The following is a 16154-nucleotide window of genomic DNA, read 5'->3' on the forward strand; positions in this document are numbered from 1 at the left end:
CCAGTTCCTGCCGCTGCCACCACCATGCTTCACTGTAGGGATGGTATTGGCCAGGTGATGAGTGGTGCCTGGTTTCCTCCAGACATGAAGCTTGCCATACAGTCCAAAGAGTTTAATCTTTGTTTCATCAGATCAGAGAATTGTGTTTCTCATGGTCTGAGAGTCTGTCATGTGCCTTTTGCTGAGGAGTGGCTTCCGTCTGGCCAGTCTACCATACAGGGCTGATTGGTGGAGTGCTGCAGAGATGGTTGTTCTTCTGGAAGGTTCTCCACTCTCCACAGAGAAACACTGGAGCTCTGTCAGAGTGACCATCGGGTTCTTGGTCACCTCCCCTGACTAAGACCCTTCTCCCCCGATCGCTCAGTTTGGCCGGGCAGCCAGGAAGAGTCCTGGTGGTTCCAAACTTTTTGCATTTACAGATGGTGGAGGCCACTGTGCTCATTGGGACCTTCAATGCTGCAGATTTTTTTCTGTACCCTTTCTCAGACCTGGGCCTCCATAAAATTGCTGTCTCGGAGGTCTACAGACAATTCCTTGGACTTCATGGCTTGGTTTGTGCTCTGACATGCACTGTTAACTGTGGGACCTTATGTAGACAGGCGTGTGCCTTTCCAAATCATGTCCAATCCACTGCGTTTACCACAGGTGGACTCCAATCAAGTTGTAGAAACATCTCAAGGATGATCCGTGGAAGCAGGATACACCTGAGGTAAATGTTGAGTGTCATGGCAAAGGGTGTGAACACTTACGTATCTACATGTGATTTTATTTGTTTTTTTATTTTTAATAAATTTTCAAATATTTCAAACAAACTTCTTTCACGTTGTCATTATGGGGTATTGTTTGTAGAATTTTGAGGAAAATAATGAATTTAATCCATTTTGGAATAAGGCTGTTACATAAAAAAATGTGGAAAAAGTGAAGCGCCGTGAATACTTTCCGGATGCACTGTACTTTCTTTCCCTACCACATTAACAAATGATGGTCCAGCCTCCAAATAAAATAACAGAGGTTTGTAAAGGGAGTCTCTCAAAACCAAGACCAGCCTGTCTTCACATTCCTCCACACGCAGCAGTTCTTCGGCACATTAGTCTCTCTGCCCTTGATGTGTTGTGCTTGTGTTCCTGCACTTCACAGTATGTTTGTCGACCCATAAAGCTGAGAGTCATTACAACCCCACCGAACCCACAAAAGAGCTGCTCAGTTGCTATGACAACTGAAATAAAAGCAATTAAGGATGATTTAAGTAGGAAAGGCAGATCCAAGTTTGCACATAGTCCTCTCAATTCGGCTATGCATTGAAGTGATCCTTTACACGCTCATCTCTTTGTGCGTCATCCCATGTAACAAGACTAAAGTGCTGACAAATGAACAAGGCTTCTGTTTTAGGGTGCCTTGAGCAAGTATAAAAAGAGAGCGAATAGACTTAATGAAGAATTAAATGATACATATGAAAATAATGCTGACTGCCTGATTTTTCTTTTCTGTAAATCTTCACTTGGTAATCTTTATCATGATTTCAGCATCTCTGCTGTACTTTTGCCAAACCACAAATATTATAAATTAATAAATTATATATATATATAAAAAAGCTTGATCAAAAGAGGACCAATTATGCTTTTTTTTACATGTTCAACTTTCTTTAGTGTGTGATGTTGCTGTTTGAGCATGAAAAAGGTCAACAAAGCTGAACTCCCTGAAACGCTAGTCTTGAGTAGCTACATCACAGTACTCCTTAATTAAATCATTCCCGCCCAAAGCATGCTAAAAAAAGGGGCGAGGCCTGGTTGAGGTGCTCTGATAGGCTGCATTCCACTCCAAATGTGTATGCCCTTCACTCGCTAACTTCCCTCTGTCTCGTGGACTTGGATATGCGTCACTGCTTATGTTGCACGAGTGCCTACTACTGGCGGAACTTGTGCATAAGGTTTAAATGGAGGCACTAAGCTGATGGAAATTATTTATTATTTAAACCCCTTTTTTACTTATGGATTTTTCATGTTTTATGCACCATTCTAGCATACAAGTTAAAATTACACAAAATAAGATGTCAATAGTATAGGTAAGGTAAGGTAGCTACGAGTATTATGCGATTAAATCTCAACATAATTAATATATTATACACTATTATGCGATTAATTCTCATAATTCTCATTATCATACAACTACAAATAAACTACAATTAATCTGTGATGTCACAATTGGGTTAAATTGTGGGATATAGGCTAGAGCTGCTTGAAAAGTACATCGGAGTAGTCAAAATCGAGGGGACGAGGGCCTATCCACATAAACTTCCCTCGCTCTGTAGTGTGCTGAAACCTGTCGCACAAGTCCTGAAAAGTGAAGCCAAAACGTTTAGATCGCCCCCAGGTGGCTGGATGCAGTATAGGTCATAAACCTCACTCTCTCCATGTAATCTAATGGGACAAGAGACAATCTAAACAATCAAATTACACTTCAGATACATTTTTTCCAAAGAAGGTTTCTGTCATTTTAGGTCATTTTTATCACGCTGACGTAAATTCAAGTGCTTGTTTTTTTAAATTAGTTTTTAGTTAGGTATTGGCTGCTGTAAAAACGGGACTGTGGCGTCATGATTGACAGCTTCCCTGAGCGAAGTAGTTACTGAGGCACCAACTGACTTTTTTTCGGGATCTTCAGGACGAGCTTTAACTTAAATTTCTACATTTCCATAACTGTTTATTTCACACCGACATAATGAGCTTGCAATTGATTCTGCGGGAGTGTGCGCAGGGCCTTGCGTCATAACCACTCGACTCTCTGTCGCACAGTAGAGAAATTACCGCATAGACCGGCGGAGAAGCTCGCAAGCAATCGGGGGGACGTGGAGGCATAAAGTCCGATAAAGTCAAGGGAGAAGCCCATAGAGAGTGATAAAGTTGATCCTGCTGCTAGCTCATAGACAGCTAATACTCACGTTTTCCGTCTCTGCGAGATTCGGAAGGGAATGATTCACATTTCTCTCGGCACAGCTACTAGAAGACTGAAACCTGTCAGACCTGTTGCTCACGTGTTCAAGCTCAGTTTGAGCCTGCGCAGTACGCCTGGCGATCAGGAAGTGAGTGCTTCAAATGGGCTTCACTTTTCTCCGTTGAAATCTATGGGGTCGCTGTGTCCATCTTATATACTGTCTATGGTGAAGGTGCGTCGTCCATCCATGGTTGAAACGCCGTTATGGTAAGAAGCGTGACATTTCCAAGACACACTCGAATGGTTGACCAATCACAACACACTGGTCCAAACGACCAATCAGAGCACATTGTGCTTTGCGAAGGAGGGGCTTCATAGAGACTGGAACTAAACAGAACATTACTCATAGACTGTGAAGAGAGGTGGTGCAACAATGCAAACTATTTTTTAACATCCAAACATATAAAACTATTCTAAAAACAAAATCAAAACTTTGTAAAAAGGCATAATGTGGCCTCTTTAATACATTAATCAGAAGAAAATCTGTGCTACTCTGCTTTTTATGTATTTGGGTCTGCTGTTATCGGATTGGCTAACATTTGGGGATAATTGAAGAGATGGAGGGTGGTCGAATACAGTGGCTAAGTCTGGTGGAAGTTAGAAAAATGACAGAAATGGCTTATGGCACCTTTAAGCCTGTGCAGTCGGCCAGATTCATGCCTCATGTTCCATAGAATGACACCTGCTGGAGTAATGCTGACAAAGCTGCATCCGTCTCATTCCATCAGCCACATAATTTGATGTTCCTAGTGCCCTGTTAAGTACACTGTCATCCCTGCCCGCTTGTAAAGATTAACAGAACATTTCGGAGGATGTGCAGTATGACAGGAAAATCAAACATGAAACGAGAGCATTCAACTCCTAGTTTGGTCAGGAAGATGCTGAATTTACTGATAAACATGACCTATTTCAGTTACTGCACTTGAATTCAAGCACACATGCTGTTTATATTATAAGGTTTTATCCTTCTTGTTTTAAACTAAAATTTTAAGAAGAATTCTTATTACTCCAGGATTTTTTATAAGATAACTCACATTATATTCAATAGTTTAATGTAGTGCTGACACTAAAACTCCATAAATTTACATTTTTCTCACACAGATTTTTTTTTATTTTGGGCGAACTACACACAATACAGATTGTCACTTTCCATTATACATATTATTACATTTTTGTATTGTGATATTTTGTGACACAATATATTGTTACACCCCTAGCTAACTGCAAGAAATCCATTGACGATGAAATTGACGTCTAATTTTATTGTTTTAATTATAATTTAGTTGCTGCTACACCAGGCCTCTGAATAGAGTTCACGGTTGAATTTAATGTTAAGAAAACTAATTTCCGTGCAGCCAACTAAATTAACAGAATTATGTTTGAGTGTACAGAACACAAAATCTAAATCTTTCATAGTTCTTATTAAAAAAAAAGAACTGACTCTCATCTTTTTGGGTCAAACACTTGCCTCTTCCCTTAACTTTCATGAAAACAGTGCATGACAGTTAAGACACTGGCCAAATTAAAATGAAATGAATGACGTCTTTTCCCCCCTGTTTCCACAGAGCTTTGTTCTATAATGATGGTAATGGCTTCAGTGCTTCCTGTTGAAAGACCTCTCGCTTCACTGTCTGACTTTCAAAGGTGAAAAGCTTTTAAGGTATAATGGAGACACAAATGTTACTTCCAGTGCTGCTGAATTAGCTATGCCTCATCACCTTTAACAACTAATGGGGAGAGAAACGTTCTGGACTGAGGGCTGTACCTGGGCTCAAATGGGTCTTTCTTTGAGAGCACTACCCCTTTAAGAACACAAGTGCACAATCAAGGCTTCTGTAATAGTAAGTGTCAACTAACCTCAGGTTCTGCTGCATTATTCACTCACTAAATATTTAATTCACTTGTACCTTTATGTCAAAGAATTGCTGTGAACTTCAGTCAAATTGCATACATAGCACTTTTAATGTGGGATACCTTGGCTATTCATTCTCACGAATAATCCAATATAGCTTTGGCACCGTTTATTCATTAGCATTAAGATCTTCAGGATCAATTGATTTGATTACTAACAATGCTTTGTCAGGTTAATTTGACTTCTCAGAAGACGTCCGAGTGCCTAAAGATGGATAAACCAAATAATGCTCTTTTCTAGACCGCCAGGAGATAGGGATGCTGTCGGGAAAAAGCTGAATGTGCATTTCTCTTCTTCTCTAAATCTGGTTCACAGGTATTTGAATGAAGATTAGGACAATCATAAAGCGTGGTGGATTTAAGCTCACTGACTGTACATATTCTTAGCTGATTTTCTAAGATGTGGAGTAACATCAAAGAGCAGCATTAATATTTGTTCCAGCGCTTACAAGAATATCTAGAGGATGGATCCTCTTGTAACCAGGGTGTAAATGTGCTGCTCTGATTCCGTAGCGTTTAGATCCACCAGGCCTAGCTTCGTGTGGCCCTGTAACGTTGCCTTGTTCCGCCTACTGCATATTTCTGCAAACCTACAGCACCTAAGACAGAAAATCACACACACACACACACACACACACACACACACACACACACACAGTAGAGTACATCATAACAATCCTATAAAAAAAAAGACATTTCAATGCATAAAAATGACACTGAAATTGTCACAAAGCTAATTAAATTCTGAAGCCCCCTGTTTACAAACATAACATAGCAAACCTCACTTATTTTATTTACAACATTAATGTTTTATTTATGGATGTTCAATAATTCATTTTTTATTTATTTTTTGTTTCAACTAACTTGAAGTACCTCGTGTTCCCGATTCCCGTTAGGCATTTTCTCGGCACTCGCCAGTGCAACACAAAAAAAACATGGGAATAGTAGCGGAGTTCCTCCTTCTGTTGGTATGCCAAGGGGACTGGAGCTCCACCACACTATAATTGGTCTGTGTCATGGATGTTAATGTCATTACATCCTGAAGTTGATGAAGTCATCTTAATTATATAGGGCTATGTCACTGTTAATGTAATCTCAGTGGACAGTCCTCATCTTCAGCCCAATGTTATGATTATATTAAACAACTGTTTTAAGAGCATACTTGGATGACTGAATATGAATTAGATAAAAGGTGTAGAAAACTAGGTGTTAAAACATGGAGTATATATAAGGCGGGCCATGTTTTTGCTCGTACATTTCATTGGAACAGTGTAAAAAAGCCTAAATACAGAAAGTGCTGACAGATTCAGTCTGTAATGCATGTAATATAGATGTGAATACAATATGCATTATATTATTTATTAATTCATGGAATGGTAAAGGCACAATCTGTTCCATTCTTTGCTGTATTTGTGTGCAATGCAATTATACGAACCTCAGATTCATTAGAGGGGTTTCATAGCATCATTTCATTTTAGTGGAGTGTTTTGTGCTCAGCCATGTGATTTTATTCCAAAAGAAACTGTGTTTTGTGAAAAGAGATGTTGGGTCAGGGAGATCATTCAATGCACTGACTCAGAGTGATGGACCTGCAGACAGAAAAATAATTGCCTTCCTTTAGTTGGTTAGAATTTAGGAATAAATCTAAAGGGGCAAGATAACGGTCTTGATAATCTAACTGATGAGATGTCTTGATGTGTGTTTTTTCCACTAAACTCAGTGTGGCTTACAGTTAACCTAACCTATTGCCTGTTTGTTTACTTTAGATTTAAATGTAAATGTAAACTTTAGGGTAATTTGAGTTTAAGATTAATAATATGAATTACATTTTTTGTCAGATTTTATTCCTGATTTGGAATGTGCTATTGAAATGTAGTTTCGATAAACAGAGTTACAGAGATTTAAATCTTTAATTGGACTAAATGTTGGAAATAGCTCCATAAAAAAATGTGGACTTGAGGGAATTTGATCAAATGGAGAGAACTCCTTTAGACCCCCATATGTCAAGGTAAATGTCATCTTTCATGTCAAATATGTGACATGCAATGACAAAATATCACATTTCACAAAAAAATTTTTTTGTAAAAAAATAGTTTTACATTGAAAAGTATGTCGAAATAATTAAATTGTGTAAACCCAGGTGCAATTAAAGTGTTACTTTTTTACTTGGTGACTACTTGACATTGCATGTCAACGTCAAGTAAAGTATAATCATCAAGTTAAAAAAAGAAGTAAACTCAAAATGTTTGTAAAAACATTTTTAAACGTTTTTATGATGACACATTTCATTTTAAGAACTTGTTACACGTTTAAAAAAAAATCCCCTCACATATTCATATTTGGCATCCATATACAGAAAAAAATGTGGTGGTTGATTTCCTGTTGGATAATATTGTTTGCACCATTCTGTTACTCCGAAGCTTTTAACTGATCAGACTCGAGGCTCCTATCCCAATATATTTATTTTATGCAGTTTAAATTAAAGTATAGCTAATAATCTTACATAGCTACACATTTGCCAATTGGAGAAAATCGTGCTGTTATAAAATGGTACAGTCTGCGCACGGATTCAAGTTTACCCAGTCATATGCTCTTCTACTCGGAGTAGTGTAACGAGCTACCGGGAGCGCGCGGTGATGTTAAGAAAGCGATCAAGAGCGCTTTTTCTTTCTTCTGCTGACACTACAGAGAGTGTTGTGTTCATTTGTAAGTAGAGCTGTCAGAGACGCGCTTATTCAGTCACCACCGCTATTGCCAACAGGACTGACTGGGATTCACTGCGCTCTGCTGGCTCTGTGTGTTACCGCTATGGGCTCAGTGTGAGTGAAGAGGCAAAGACTTTGGGATATACATTTATGTTTGGCATTTGGTCAGTTTCTCAAATGCAAACGGAAATATGCGGCAAAGCTTCGTCTTTCTCTTAACCGGTTTGCTTGGGTTGTGTTCATGTTCAAGTTTCCCAAGTAACATCAACATAGGTGAGTACTCGGCGGCTATTGTTCATAACCGTGTCCTGACTGAGATTTAAAGTTTCAGTCGCACAGGGTGAGGTACAGTTAGCCTTTTGGGTTTGAATATTCCCATTCTGCTGTTATTTTCCCTGAATTACTTTTTTTGTAATCTCGACAGGAGGTTTGTTTCCAACCGACTCCCATGAATACGACGTGTTCCGTTTCGCGCTCTCTCAACACAATGATGTTCCTAAACTGGTACCACAAGTGGACATGGTGGACACGGGGAGCAGCTTTGCCATGACATACGCCTGTAAGTTCTGTATTAATATATAATCATAGGTCTGTCTGTTATTCTTCCCAAAGCCAAACATCTGCAGTGCGCACGCGACCTGTTTCTATCAACCTTGTTGCTTTGCTAAATTTCCGACTCTGCACAGATGATTTGTGCCAGAGAAATAGTGCAGGCTTAGTTGAGTAAACGTGCTGTAAACGTGTCTTCACTAATAGTCTTAAACCCAGCTGGATTACTGTCAGGTGGAACTGCAAAGCTGGCAAAATGTTCTAGAACACCTGAGGTTGATTTTGACAGTGACACGAACCAATGGTGTTTTTTCACATTTCCAGATGCTTCATTTGCCACAGTAGTTTGTTCAATTTCACTTCTTTCATAATCATGTGCTCTTTACGTGTTCACAAAATATATTTATGCATTTATCATGCTTTCTTAATTTCATTATTTTTTGTAATTTTAATGTAAAATGTAAAATTGCAGTTACCTTACCAAATACTTTAAAACGTTTAGATTTAACACAACGGTGCATGTATTTATTTAATTTTTGCACCATTTTATTTCTTGTACAAAACAGTATTATATTTGGCAATACATTTACTTTTCCAGTAAAATATTGTAAACATCTTTATTTATTAGTCTTTGTAACTAATTAGAATGCACTCCCAAAAGTCCATGTTTTAAATGGTTATGTTTCTGCATATTTTTGTTCTCAGTTTTGTAAGGATATGCATTTGATGTTGTGTAATGCATTATTTTTGGCTTTAGTTTATTTCTGTTGAAACATTGCCTGAAGCATCATCACCACATTTTTTTACAGCAAATTTCTGGCACCACAGTTGTTACATTTAACATGTTTTTTTTAGAGTGTGTCAGCAGATTAGACAACATATTTTCTGTCATGAATTGGAATATGAAACGTATTGCTAATATGCACATTTTTAGACAAACAGAGAAAACATCCTCATTCCTGCCTCAGCTGGCTGTCAATCACAAATGTTGCCCTTTGATGTCTGAGATTGACACATGCAACCTTTCCATGTTTGTGTTCAACCCTGCCAGCGTCGTTCAACATAAAGCTTAGCATGCAGACAGCTTCTGATGGAGAGAGAGAAGATATTTCAGATGTTACTCTGCTAGTGTCGAGATACTTCGACACTAGCTGAGTAGACTGATCAGAAGTTCAGAGAAGCCATATGGGTTATATAGTCTCTCCCAGATGAGTACGTGTGATAAACCTCTCTCATGTACACATCACTGGTGCCTTTTTAAGTGAGTCTCAGCGCCTCAAAGCAGAGTATGCTGTTTACTTGAAAGCTGAGCACAGAAACTGGGGCTGCAGCAATGTTTTCCATTTTTGGGGACTCCTTAGGGCATTTTTATAGGGTGACATCGGAGAGGGTCTTGGGAGGCTATCAAAGGAAAGTTTAACGTAAGGGCTGAGTACGTATGTTCTTGTCACAGGGAAGTGTGAAAGTAATTATATGGAGCTAATTACATCTGCATGCAGAGAGTTGGCTCATCTGGGGCAATTGTGCATGGCTGCTGTCTTATCCTCTAATCGCTGTATACACCATCCCAGAACTAAACCCAAGAGCACTTGAGCAGTTTGTGTGGCAGAAAGTGCAACCATATTCAGTTTGATTATAATTTGATCATTTTCCTCTTTTGCCTGCAAGACGAAAAACCAGGACTATAGAGAACAATGAATGGGTCTTTAAGAAACAGAACAAAAGAAAATCAGTGTTTTTGTCACTTGATTGATATGTTCATGAAAACTGTGGAGAATTGAGTACATTTTTGTTAAAAATTACCAACCTGCAGTAATGGCAATACAGTAATGCAGACAAGTTCATTTATAATTTCAAGCCCATTTTGGTCTTCTTAAGTGTCCATTTTTGCCCAATAATTGATAGATGGATTAGTAATTGCCGTTTACGTTAAAATATTAACATAAACAAACAACCTGTTTTTTTTATTGTTTGCCCACAGTAGAAAATTAACATTTACAACATAAAGTTCTATTCGTGTTATAGGGTGTACAAAACATAAGGAATAAGTGAAAGAAATGAAAATTAAAATAATAACAACCACAGATAAACAAGGTCACACTGACTTAAAGCATCCTTTGGATAGGAAGTCAAAGAAAATTAGCAGAAATTAGAAGCGGTCCGGTATGCCTGTTAAGGGAGTTCCTTTATATATTCCCAAAGGGGAGACCATATGAGCCAGAATCTGTCAAATTTTTTATGTTCATCATAGGTAAGCTTTTCAAGTGGTAACCATGTAGCAATTTGTGATGTCCACATTTTAAAGGATGGAGCCTGTGATGCAGACCAAAGTAACAAAATGCATTTTGTAGCTAAATATACCAGGACAACAAATGGCTGTATTGCATCTTTTTTAAAGGGCACCTATTATGGAATTTTGAAATTTACCTTTCATGTAGTGTGTAACATAGATCTAAGTGAACAAAAACATCCTGCAAAGTTTGAAATATGAAAGTGCACCGTATATAAAGTTATTGTCTTTCAAAAGTGAGAGTCGACTCTGAGTCATTTTTATGAATCGTTAGAAGACCGAAGCTTTTTCTCTGACTAGATGACGTCAACTTGTAAAGTTATTTGAATACGATACGCCCACTTATTGCGCTCCAAGGCCAGGGAAACATCATGGCGACGAGACGCTGTGTTCTAAAGTGCGGCTCAAAAGCAAACTTTTTTCATCTGCCCAAGGAGGAGCATTTGAAGACTAAGTGGCTACAATTCACTATACTACAGAAGTGTAGTCCGAGCCTTGTACTTTGTTCGCGTCATTTTGAAGACGATTGCTTTTTAAATGCAATCAAACTTGGATTCGCGAGCTGGCTGATATTGAAGGAAGGTTCAGTTCCAAGTGTATTTGCATCAGCTTCCTCCTCCGTATCACAACCTGTAAGTGTTATTAATAATTTTTGCTTTTATATTTTATGTAGCATGCTTAATAATTATTTTGTTTGTTGTGTAAGCACCGTTTAGCTTCTAGGTCTTCAATGACAATTGTATTGAGATATGTGAAGTGTTTGTCGTTGTTTTCGGAGTTGTCTAAAGAATAGAGTAATACCTCGTAGTAACGTAACTGCATTTTTTTTTTTTGTAAAAACGTTATGTTTATGCATCGGGCTAATGCAAACAAAGACTGATTGTGCTTTTACAATATGAACTCTGGGCTATGCTCGCTAACATAACATTAAATTCTTTATCTTATTTTTCGTTTTTTACTACAAACTATAAAGCAGTGGACTATAATCATTATTATAATACAATTTAATTGATAAAAGCATCATTGCACTCCGTGTTAAAAATAAGTATTATCTCTGTAAACACTGCTGGGCCATCTGACCAATCAACGCAGATTAGCGTCGCGCAAAGGAGGGGTTAGAAAAACGAGTCGTTGAACGAATCATTTGGGAGTCGGTGAGCAAATCAGGTAAAAATAAATGCATATTATACGAAAACAAAAGTGTTTTTTGTCATTGCATGCATGTAAAACTGTTGTTGGGGACTCCCACAACAACATTAGGAACATTTTAAATGTCATAATAGGTGCCCTTTAAGCAGACTGAACCTGTTTACTCTTAATGTGCTCATCTCGACAATGGCACAATGGTCTTAAGTTTTGTTTTCACCGAATTAGCTTATGTCTTGAGTCATCCAATCACAAGTGGTCAGCTGAGACTGAGAACCACTGTTTTAGTGCAATGGTTGATTGACAGGTGAGTGTGCGGTCCTTTGCTGTTGTCTGTGGGTGACATCAGGACAGATTAGCGTCTATACTACAAGTGCAATGTGGTCACATGTGTTTCCGCTGCTAATCAGATCAGCTGAAATTGATGTTTAATATCATGTCCACTTTATCTGTTATAGTGTAAGACTTTGCATTTCTCTTTTTTTTAATACTGTCAGATAATCTGAAAAGAGCAAAGAAAAAATACAGCCTGTAATTTTTTACCCAAGATATGTATATTTCTTTGTCACACACGTAAGAGCTTTATATTTTATTAATAGGACATTTAGACGTGTTCCCATAACTGTGAATCATTATCTGTTATCATATTTATAATACAAATATAGATGACATGCATGGCAGAAATGGCACACAGAGCAGTACAGACTCTTATTTTCTTAGATATGCGCCTGAACCAGTTTCCGAAGATGCCTTAACTCCGAAGAGCTACAGTAACCGTTTAGCACAGCTCAAATAGATTCATTTAATCTATTATTCATTGCATCATAGCCAAAGTGATTATTTTCAGGGGTTTTGATGTATGCATGTGGGAGCAGAGCCACAATGGGAGTTCTCATGAAAAATCCACTTATCTGGGAGGGAATTGACAATATTTAGCTGGAGTTGGACAGGTGTTCTTCTGGGGAAGGAAAATTGTTCCCCAAATGACCACATAATAGTGGGCTTTATCCAACATAAATGGCATCACACTAAATGTACAGTGTAAAATCAAGATTACTGGAGTGTTAAGCTTAGATTGCAGTGGACATATCAAAGAATACTGTTTTGAAAATGTCTTCAGGACAGGGAAATTGAATAGTGAGAGTGCTGATGGTAACAGAAATTAAAGCTCAGATAGAGGTCCCATGATGTAGTATGTTTATATAGGGCAGTGTGAGCCTCCTGTCATCATTTACTTCCTGTCATGTTGCTTCAAACCTGTCTAGATACATTTGTGAAAAAAGTTTTGTCCATACAATAGAGCCCAATGTTGCTTGGTTCCCACGGACTTATACTCCAAAGACAAAAACAGTTGAAACATTCCTCAAAATCATTATTTTGTTTTTAGCAGAAGAAAGTCATCTGTGAATAAAACAGAAATTTCATTTTCAGGTGAACTATCCCTTTAATGTGACCATCGGTTTGAATGCTATTTCAGCTTTCATTTGGAATGCATCACATTATTTCACAGTAAACAGTTTATCAGAATTGTCTGGGCCCTTAGATGTTTTCAGACGGAATATCAGACCACATTAAAATTGCCATACAATATTCATGTTCAAGAATTGCATGCACCTTTGATTTGAGTTGTCAGTTGCACTGATGAATAGTGAGTTACATGCAGTACGTCGACCTCTCCAAGACCGTTGAAATAACCAGTCAACGTCTGTCATGATGGTGATGAGTGTTTCTCCTCTCGCCTCTCTAGTTGAATAAAACCCATCATCACATCATTTTAAATCTGGCAAACAGGCTTTTGTCTGTTGTGAATAGGACAGATTCCTTTTTCTTCCATACATGAATTATTTTAAGAACCGTTTCTGCTTTTGCCATATCACAAGCCTTTATGACAGTCGGTTTTTGGCATTAGTCCCATTCGGCCCCGTGGTCCTCCTTTCAGCATGTATCAGTCCTTTCATCACATTGACATGCAGTCGGGCCAAATGTCCACAGCATGTCAATCAGGCGAGCTCCAAAGAGACCCATTGAAGCTCATGTCACAGCGAGTTCAGAAACAAACACCGTTTTGTGTGTCTTCCCTGTGGAATTCGCATAGATCTCTGAAGAGCTTTTACCTGTGTGGTTGCCTTAATTTGAAGCTTTATATACAAGTGATGGAAGACTTTAAAGGCAATAAGCTCCTACTTGAATATCCGTAGCCACGTTAGCAGCAGCTGCATAGCCATTAGCAAGGACTTCCAGCCGTTAGACGGATTTAAAGCGATGCATTGTGAAATACGCATGGCTTTTTTGATACCAGTAAGCTTGGGATGCTTGATTGTTGATTATAGATGACGGAGATGTCATTAGCTTCATTAGCCGTTAGGAACTGGATGCAGTTAAGAGGGAATCGCACTGAGGTTAGCAGTGGTGATTTCAGGATATGTGCCTGTAGGGCTACATGCTCCCCGACCTTCACTGGGCTGGAATGATACAGTGATAAAAATGTACCTTATCAGATATATCATCTTGCAAAGACTGAGGCTACAAGCCGCTTAGAGGACACCAGGGACAAAATCTGATTCTGTTAGGTGACAAAAAGAGCCCGCTTGGCTGTAATCTCTGAAATGATCTAGGTATTTTCAGTGAAACGCTGGGCCCTAATGTTACAGAATTCAGGATGAGCTGCCACCTTTTCATTCTATTGTAAGGAGCAGTTTACCTAAAAATGAAATTTCTGGCATTAACTCACTTTCATGACATTTCAACCTTGTATTATGTTCTTTGTGAAACATGCAAGGAAATCTTGAACAAGCTTCTGATTTCTATACAAAAAATGGTAATTGCCCACATAGATGCACACAGTCAAGCTTCAGGAGTGAATTCCCTACATTATCGTTCCCTGTGTGTACCAGGGCCGTAACCACCACCATAGGCATTCCCGCCAAAAATGAGGAAGAAATGGGCAAATTTGAAATGATAGCAAACCCCCCCCCACCCCCCACCCCCCCCCGCCCCATATTCTTGATGCTGCCCTGCACTCGTCAATGTCAAAATGACTAAGATGACCAATCAAATCAAAGAAGGTGGACTTTACTGTTTGCGCACAAAGTATTATCGTTGCTTCATAATATTAAGGTTGAACCACTGTAGTTACATAGACTATTTTAAAGATGTTTTTACTACCTTTCTGGGCCTTGAAAGTTTCAATGACGTTGCTGTCAATGGAGGGACAGAAAGCTCTCAGATTTCTTCAAAAATATCTTAATTTGTGTTCCGATGATGAACGAAAGTCTTACAGGTTTGGAAAGACCTGAGGGAGAGTAATTAATGACAGAATTTAAAATGTGCATTTAAGATCAGAATTAAAACTTTGGCTGAACTAACCCTTTAAGGTAACAATTGCCTGTTACACTTTTTTGAGTGTATAGTACTGTATGTCTTAAGAAGGCTTGAAATATAGTCATGAGTCATATGGACCACTTATATGGTTCTTTATTTTTGTCCTTTTTGGTGCTTGTCAGTAAAAATCACCATCCGCATTTAGGAAAACAGATGGTGAAGCTTGGACATTCTGCCTGAGCGTGAGAATGACATGAGGGTTACTAATGCCAAAATGTAAATTTTGGGGTAAACTATACCTTCCTCAGCAATGACTCATTTTAGTTCAAATATCATCAGCATAAACCCACATCTCTGATTAACCATGGCTGGCACGAATGGCTCCTGTCTCCATTTTGGTTTATCAGCCATGTCACAGCTCCCTTAGGACTGCACATCAGTTCAAACACCATTTTTTACCTCAGATTCTCAATAACCTAAGGCGAGGAGAACAGAGGCTGCTGGAACAGATTGATGCAGCAGAGCTCCTCTCATCTTCACTGCAGTGACTGAAGATCAGACGAGATCACTCATACTGGACCCACCTGTCACAAACATCTTTCAGCATCCTGGAGATCACCGCAGGCAGAAAAGTTGTTTTCTCCTCCCCAACCTGACTATACATTCATACACATGCTCTGTACCCGAACACAGAGATTCAAACCCTGATACTCCTTCCAAGCAGCACTACATAAAATGCGTTGTTCTCCCCCCCTTTATCTGCGGTAGGCATGAAGAACGCTGATAAAGAAGATGTGCACACAGAAATCTTGCGTTATCTTTCCAAATGGTTGAGATAAATGCATTGTGCAGCCTTGCATTGACTCTTTATCTCCTGTTTTAAAAGATACATATCTTGCAGTGACAGTACATTTGTCAATCCTCACTATCAGTGCTGTGTGGAGGGGAGAATGAGGGTCATTATTATGGGGGGATGAAGCTTAAATAGTGCATGCTATTGTAGATGCATAGCAGAGAAAGCTATCTGCCTTCTGGGTTGTGTTCTGAGGCTGATTTGAAAGTTTGCTCGCCTAAGGGGAAGATTTGGAGCTGAAGAATGTCACAACTGTGGCACATCCCTCATTCACATGCTCAAAGCCCCAGGGAACCAATGTCTGAATGCAAATGGCACGTATCTTCCCTGGAATTATACGTTAGCTGGAACCAATGGAAGGTGTTGGCTTGGAAACACTTTTGAATTT

At 38.8% G+C, this 16154-nt stretch overlaps 1 protein-coding gene across 7 annotated transcripts in view; it reads left to right on the forward strand.

The window, feature by feature from the left end:
- The first annotated feature begins 7266 nt into the window (after window positions 1-7266).
- Window positions 7267-16154, forward strand: part of gria1b (glutamate receptor, ionotropic, AMPA 1b) — a 63511-nt gene continuing 54623 nt past the window's right edge. For 6 of the 7 annotated variants that reach the window (XR_013794718.1, XR_013794719.1, XR_013794720.1 and 3 more), the window contains exons 1-2: window positions 7416-7880; window positions 8032-8166. Coding sequence is in view for 3 of the 7 variants with exons in the window: in XM_079586831.1 (XP_079442957.1) it covers window positions 7799-7880; window positions 8032-8166 (217 nt within the window). In the remaining 4 variants the exon portion in view is untranslated. Of the gene's footprint in view, window positions 7881-8031; window positions 8167-16154 lie in introns of all 7 variants that reach the window. The other variant, XM_079586830.1, reaches the window with a different exon arrangement.

The sequence above is a fragment of the Phoxinus phoxinus genome, assembly GCF_949152265.1.
Source record: "Phoxinus phoxinus genome assembly, chromosome: 17".
NCBI classification, from domain to species: domain Eukaryota; kingdom Metazoa; phylum Chordata; class Actinopteri; order Cypriniformes; family Leuciscidae; genus Phoxinus; species Phoxinus phoxinus.